At 62.7% G+C, this 6,615-nt stretch overlaps 1 protein-coding gene across 3 annotated transcripts; it reads left to right on the forward strand.

The window, feature by feature from the left end:
- The first annotated feature begins 1,030 nt into the window (after positions 1-1,030).
- On the forward strand, positions 1,031-6,244 carry GPR173 (G protein-coupled receptor 173). Of its 3 annotated transcripts, none has more exons than XM_031944308.1 (3): positions 1,031-1,171; positions 3,528-3,744; positions 4,138-6,244. In XM_031944308.1, the coding sequence occupies exon 3, from the start codon at positions 4,225-4,227 to the stop codon at positions 5,389-5,391; it is 1,167 nt and encodes a 388-aa protein (XP_031800168.1). In that variant the 5' UTR covers positions 1,031-1,171; positions 3,528-3,744; positions 4,138-4,224; the 3' UTR covers positions 5,392-6,244. The 3 variants fall into 3 exon arrangements, with proteins under 3 accessions (XP_031800168.1, XP_031800169.1, XP_031800167.1); XM_031944307.1 differs by lacking the exon at positions 1,031-1,171 and adding an exon at positions 1,221-2,688; XM_031944309.1 differs by lacking the exon at positions 3,528-3,744.
- Positions 6,245-6,615: the final 371 nt, after the last annotated feature.

The following is a 6,615-nucleotide window of genomic DNA, read 5'->3' on the forward strand; positions in this document are numbered from 1 at the left end:
CCATGCTTCTCCTCCGGACCTCGGGCTCTTCCCAGATCACTGCCTTCTCTCCCTGGGGGCCCAGGCCAGTTGTATGTCTCAGTGGGCCCTAGGGCCTGCTTCGAGCGAGCACCTGCCCTCCTCCTGTTGCTTAGTCTGGCCTCAGGTCTGTCCTTTGGGCCAATTCAGGTGGGATAGGAGGTTGTGGGGGGAAGCTGGGGAGGGGGAGTTTGGGCCTTCCACACGGTTTTCAGTGACAGGAAGGTGCTTGCCTTTTCTGCTTCCTCTGGATGGGAACACTGAGCCCCTGGGCTGACCCAATGACTGAACCAGCCTCTGGACTCTGGAAGGGAAGGGGGCTGGGAGAGGGGTGGGGGAGCATCATCTGGTTTCCTTTGTGTGTCTGTGGGGGTGTCCTCATGTGCCTTGCTCCGTGTGGTCTGTCCTTCCCCCTCGGTGTTGGTGTTTCTGGCTCTCCAACTGGTACTTCCTCGCCTCCTGATGGGTGTGTCAGCCATCTCGGTCTCTCTCAATGTCTCTGTCTCCCTCTTCCCGTCTACACACATTTTTTCCAGGGAGGCCTGGGGCACATGGGCCAGGACAAAAGAGATGTTGGAACCAGAGCCTCATGGGATCGTGCTGGTCCCAAGGAGTCGTGTGCCCAGATGCATGAGAGGGGCGGCAGGGCAGCTCCAGACTGAGGCAGAGCCGGAGCCCAGTATGGCATCCAAGGCCTGTGGGACGTAGATGGAATCTCTGTGGGACCTATGTGATGTATGTAATATATGTGTGCCCCTCTCCCCATCCTGTCAAGAGCAGAGCAGACCCCTGGTCTCCAGGACAACGGGGGAGGGGGAGGGGAGGAGGAGGAGGAGGAGGAAGAGAAGGAGGAGGAGGAGGAGACAGGAGGAGGAGGAGAAGGAGCTAGGGAGACAGGGGAGGAGACGGAGGAGGAGGAGGAAGAAACAGAGGAAGAAACAGGAGGAGAAAGAAGAAAGGAAGGAAGAGGAAGAAACGGAGGAGGAGGAGGAGGAGGAGGAGGAGGAGGAGGAGGAGGAGGAGAAGAAGGAGAGGCTGCTGGCCTTTGAGAGCCCTTCCCCCTGGGGACCACAACAAGGAGGCAGGAGATTCAGCCGCGGCCGCCGCCATCGCCCGCACACGTAGCCCCAGCATCCGAGCTCCGAGCTGCCAGGTGAGCAGAATTCCCCGGAGCTGGCTTTCGGCTCCTGGATGCCCCCCCCCACTCCTTCTTGGCCCCAGTTGGTGCAGCCCCGGCCCGGTCCTGCTCGGCTCCCTCCCCTGTGCTCCCCCCGTTTCCGTCTCCCATCGTCTGCTCTCAGTTGTCCCCGCCCAGCTCCTCTCCTGCCGGCTCCCTCTCTGCATCCCCTTTGCTTTCGGGCCTTCCTTCCTATTCGGGTCCTACCTTTGGTGCCCCCTTCCGCCCCCCCAGCTATCCCTAGCTCTCTTGGTCTCCCAAGTTCCCCCCCCCCCCCCCCAGCTGTCCAGCCTCTGGCTCTCGGTTCCTGTCTCCTTCCACTGCGGCCGCGGCGCTGTCTCTTCAGCACCGCCTCCCCACCTCTCGGAGTCTTCCTCCCTTTCGGGGGTCTTCTCCTTCTGCCTCTTTGTCTCTCCACAGCTTTGGCCTCCCCTTCCTGTGTCTGGGATCTCTGTCTGTCTCCCTATTGCCCTGCGCCTTCCTCTACTTCTTCCTCTCTCCAGTCTTCCTCCTGCCTTTTGTGTCCTCCCCTCCTGCTGCTTCAGGTGTCTCCCCTGTCCAGGTCTTTCTTTTCTTCCCCTTTCTTCTGTCTGTCTTGTGTCTCTCGGTGTCTGTCTGCCTGCCTCTGTGTCTGGCTGGCTGTGTGTGTCTCCCTTCTCTGAGGAGGTGTTGCCCCTCTTTCCCTTGCTCGTTGTGTCCCCCTCACGCTGCCCCCGGCCCGCGGTCCGGTGAGATCCCGGGGCTCCCTCTAAGCTGTCTCCCTCGCACTTGGGGGCTCGCTTCCTTTGTCCTTCCGTGCCCGGGCCGGCCCCGCGTCTGCCTCTGGCCGCCTTCCCGGGTCCTTGGGTCTGGAGCTTTCCTGCCATGGCTTTCTCTGCCTCTGCCCGTGGATTTTTTTTCTGATTCCCTTTTTGCTTCATTACCGTATTGCTCGGTGGAGCAGCGCCTCCCTGAGCGTCTCGGAGCCCCCCCCCTTCTGCCCCCCCCCCCCCAGCCTCTTTGTTCTCTCCCATCTCCCTCCAGCCCGTCTTCCCGGCTCCTCCTCTGCCTCCTTGCAGCTTCCTGGGCCCCGCTCCCTCGGCCCTCCTCCTCCGTCCCCTGCTCCCTTCCCCTCATCTGGGGCCCTCTTCCTCATCTGGATCCGGCTCCCCGCTGTATCTCTCTCAAGCCACCTGTTTCCCCCTCGCCCCTTCTCGGCCCCTCCTCGGAGTCCGCCCCGGTGTCCCTGGTCCGCCACCCACGTCTCCCCCACCCCCTCAACATGGAGTCCTGCAGAAACTGTTGGTCATCCGCGCCTCCTCCCCTTCCCCCACCCCCAGCCCGCCCCCGCCCCCGTGTTATTCCGTTTCTTTTTCATTATCCCCGGCTGTTCGCGGTGCCTGTGGGTGGGCAGGAAGTGGGGTGGGGAAGGAGCCCGGCTTCTCCCTCTGGCCCGGAGGCCGGGCCGCCCGCGTGACCTGAGGCCGGGAGCAGGGGCGCATGTGGCCGCTCAGGTCTGTGAGGCCGGGTTTCAGAGGAGGGAGGTCTGGGCGCTGGCGCTGGAGGGGGCGGGAGCCCGGTCTCCGCGGTTGGGCCGGGTCGGGGACCCGAACAGCGGGAGGCAGGCCAGCCGGGGGCACTCCCGGGGCTTGGGCAGCCCCCTAACCCTAAATGCGCTGCCCCCCCTCTTCCCCGTCCCCCTTCCTTTTCCTCCCCCCCCCCCCCCCCCCCCACCGTGCTCTGCTCCATTTCCGTGTCCCTCCCGCTCTCTTTCCGTCTCCACTGAGTGTGGGAGGAGCCACCATGGGGGGGGGGGGGGGGGCCGGGGGCCCGGGCGCTGGGGGGGGGGGGGGGGGGGGGCGGGCGGGAAGGGGGGGGGGGGGGAGGCCGGCCGGCTCCTCCCTCTTTTGGAAGCTCCTAGTTCCACGCCTGTGCGCATCCAGGGTGGCTTGGGAATCTTGTGGGGCGCGTGAGTGTCCAGATTGCGTGTGTGAGAGCGATGGCCCCAGGCGGCTCTGGGCCGGTGCGCCCTCTGCGCTGCTCGGACGGTGGCTCAGTGAGACCATTTGCGTGGGCTTGGGGATGCCCTGGGCTATGATATAGGGCTTCTAAAGGCGAGTGAGCGAGAATACGTGAGCGTGTGTGCGCGGGTGCGTGAGACCTGAGGAGCTGGATGTCTGGGGTCCAGTTTTCGCCGCTGTTAGAACTGGGAGCCTGGCAAGGGCCAAGATGCTCATGGCTGGGGGGAGGAGGAGGAGGGAGCAGGAAGACCAGGAAGGGGGGGCGGGAAGAAGAGAGGATTCTTGGGGTTAGGTATGGCTCCAAATTGTTGAATGGGGGGGGCCTCTTCTAGAAGGTTCATCACCCCAGCTCGCAGGTCACACCACATAGAGACACGCGGGAAACTCACAAGTGCGAGCTACAGCTGGGGAGACGCGGGGCGCACACGCGGGACGGCACCCAGCAAACCCTGACCGGCGGGACGCCCCTGCGCGGAGCCACCGGAGCAGCCCACCCAGAAAGGAGCCCTGGAAGACGCTTAAGATGAAGAGCCTTTGGGTGGGGCTGAGGTGGGAAGGGGGGCCTAACTCTCCATCTCTCTCTTACGTCTCCCATCTGGGTGTGTGTCCCTCACTCCCTATTCTCTCTGTCCCTGCCCTCTCTCCTTTCTGTTTCTCTCACTCATTCTCTTCTTTCCCCCTCTGTCCCTCCTCTTGCTCTCTTCCTTTTTTCACCCTCCCTCCTCTGTCTCTTCCTCTCTTTCCTTGTCCCTGCCTCTCTCCCAGTCTCCTTTTCTCTGTTTTTCCCTCCCTTCCTCTTTCTCTTTTCTCTCTCTCCCCTCCTCTCTCTCCCCCTTTCCCTTCCTGTCTCTGTCTCCTTCTCTCCCTCTGTCTCTCTGGTCTCTCCCTTGCCTCTCCCTGCCTCTGCTTCCCCATCCGTGCCCCTCCTCATCTTCTCTGCAGGAAGAGCCCACCCTGCCTGGCCCATGGCAGTCCAAAGGAGCCTCTGATCCCCAGCCCCTTCCTCCCCGGACCAGCCTTCCTAGTGACATGATGCCCAACGCCACCGGGCCAGACGACATCAGTGGCAGCGGGTCCCCCCTGCCGCCCACGACGGCCGCCGCCGCCGCCGCCGCCGCCTCCACCTCCGTCAAGCTGGTTCTCTTGGGGGCCATCATCTGCGTCAGCCTGGTGGGCAATGCCCTCCTGTCCCTGCTGGTTCTCAGGGAGCGGGCCTTGCACAAGGCCCCCTACTACTTCCTGCTGGACCTGTGTCTGGCCGACGGCGTGCGGGCCGCGGTCTGCTTCCCCTTCGTGCTGGCCTCCATCCGCCACGGCTCAGCGTGGACATTCAGCGCGCTCAGCTGCAAGGTGGTGGCTTTCATGGCCGTGCTCTTCTGCTTCCACGCCGCCTTCATGCTCTTCTGCATCAGCGTCACCCGCTACATGGCCGTGGCTCACCACCGCTTCTACGCCAAGCGCATGACCCTCTGGACCAGCGCGGCGGTCATCTGCATGGCGTGGACTCTCTCGGTGGCCATGGCCTTCCCGCCCGTCTTCGACGTGGGCACCTACAAGTTCATCCGGGAGGAAGACCAGTGCATCTTCGAACACCGCTATTTCAAGGCCAACGACACCCTGGGGTTCATGCTCATGCTGGCTGCCCTCATGGCCGCCACCCACGCTGTGTACGGGAAGCTGCTTCTTTTTGAGTACCGCCACCGCAAGATGCGGCCCGTGCAGACCGTCCCAGCGGTCAGCCAGAACTGGACGTTCCACGGGCCCGGCGCTACCGGCCAGGCCGCCGCGAACTGGATAGCCGGCTTCGGCCGGGGCCCCCTGCCTCCCACCCTGCTGGGCATCCGGCAGGTGACTGGAGGGGGAGGGGGCCACGTGGCCAGCCGGCGCCTCCTTGGCATGGAGGAGTTCCGGGGGGAGAAGGAGTTGGGCCGAATGTTCTACGCCATCACCCTCCTGTTCCTGTTGCTCTGGTCTCCCTACATCGTGGCCTGCTACTGGCGGGTTTTTGTAAAGGCCTGCGCCGTGCCTCACCGCTACCTGGCCACAGCCGTCTGGATGAGCTTTACGCAGGCTGGGGTCAACCCCATTGTCTGCTTCCTCCTCAACAAGGACCTCAAGAAGTGCCTGAGGACTCACGCCCCTTGCTGGGGGGCCGGAGGCCCCCAGGTCCCTCGGGAGCCTTATTGTGTCATGTAGAAAACCCAGAGTGGCAGATGTGGGGAGGAGGAAAGGAGGGACAGATGACAGTGAAAAGAGGATAAATGAGAGGAAGGAAATCCCAAATGGGGGACAAGATTTAGCACAGAGGGTGCAAAGGGGAGAGATCTGGCAGCGGCTCCCCAAACTTCTCCGAATCCCCGTCCTCCTTCAGACAGCACTCCTCCATTCCCAGCGCTAGGTGCGGGGGTAGGGGGTCTCCTCTGGCCCGTCCCTGTCCCTAACAGCTTGCAGGGGAATAGGGAATTTTAGGGACCCACACACACATATACCAGATCACTTTTTTTTCCTTTATAAAAAACTAGAAAGAAAAAAACCGGGGTTTTCTAACAGTTGTGAATGTGCCAGGTGTTCATTTGCATTTGTTCCTCTCTCGGATGTGTCGTCTCCAGAGAGAAATATCATTATAGCCGACACGACCCCACCCCCAGATCCGGTAACACTCGTTAACGGACGTCTCCCTGAGTGGGCGCAGACTGGGTGATGCTCACCCTCTGGTGCCGGAGCCCCGGCTGGTCTTTGGCGATGAGCCCCATCCTGTGGCGCCCCTGCCCCAACCCCCTGCCTCAGGCCCGAAAGGCCTCCAGAGGGCCGCCGTGGAGGATGGCCTTTTGGCTCGATCGCGTCTCTTCCCACATTCTGTTCCCACTGGGAATTCCAATTTGCCCCCCTGTTGGGGCACGGGGGTGGCCCGGGACCAGCATCCCCCTGCTGCCAGGCTCCCTACGATCGCCTCCCCGGGGACGGGCCAGGCCACTCTCCCACCATCGTGGGAGGGAACTTAGTTCCCTGGTTTTCCAGAGTCCTTTTGGGAGCCTCAACGGTCCCTTGACTGTCCCTGCTGAGGACTGCTTTTCATCCTCAGCCTTCCTTTTTGCAAGCTGACCAGCCTCATTCCCCGCCCCCCCCCCCAAGGTGACAGACAGTCCCAGAACCCCTGTGGATGACTATCACCTTTTCCCCTCCCTCTTGGCACCTCCTCCCATCTTCTCTCTTAATCCTAGTCCTCCTTCTTCACTGACCTGGCTCAGTGTGTCTCAGGGACCCTCCTCCCTTCCTTAAGAACATACCTCTCTGGAGGTGCCCCATAGCGGACCTCCTCTCTCCCACGATCCCCGCAAGCCGGCAAAGGCTCACGTGGGCATCGACGGTCAGGGATTCCCCTGCGTCCGAGACTTGACCCCAGATCGTCCAGTCCCCCAT

Source organism: Sarcophilus harrisii, chromosome X (genome assembly GCF_902635505.1).
Source record: "Sarcophilus harrisii chromosome X, mSarHar1.11, whole genome shotgun sequence".
NCBI classification, from domain to species: Eukaryota; Metazoa; Chordata; class Mammalia; order Dasyuromorphia; family Dasyuridae; genus Sarcophilus; species Sarcophilus harrisii.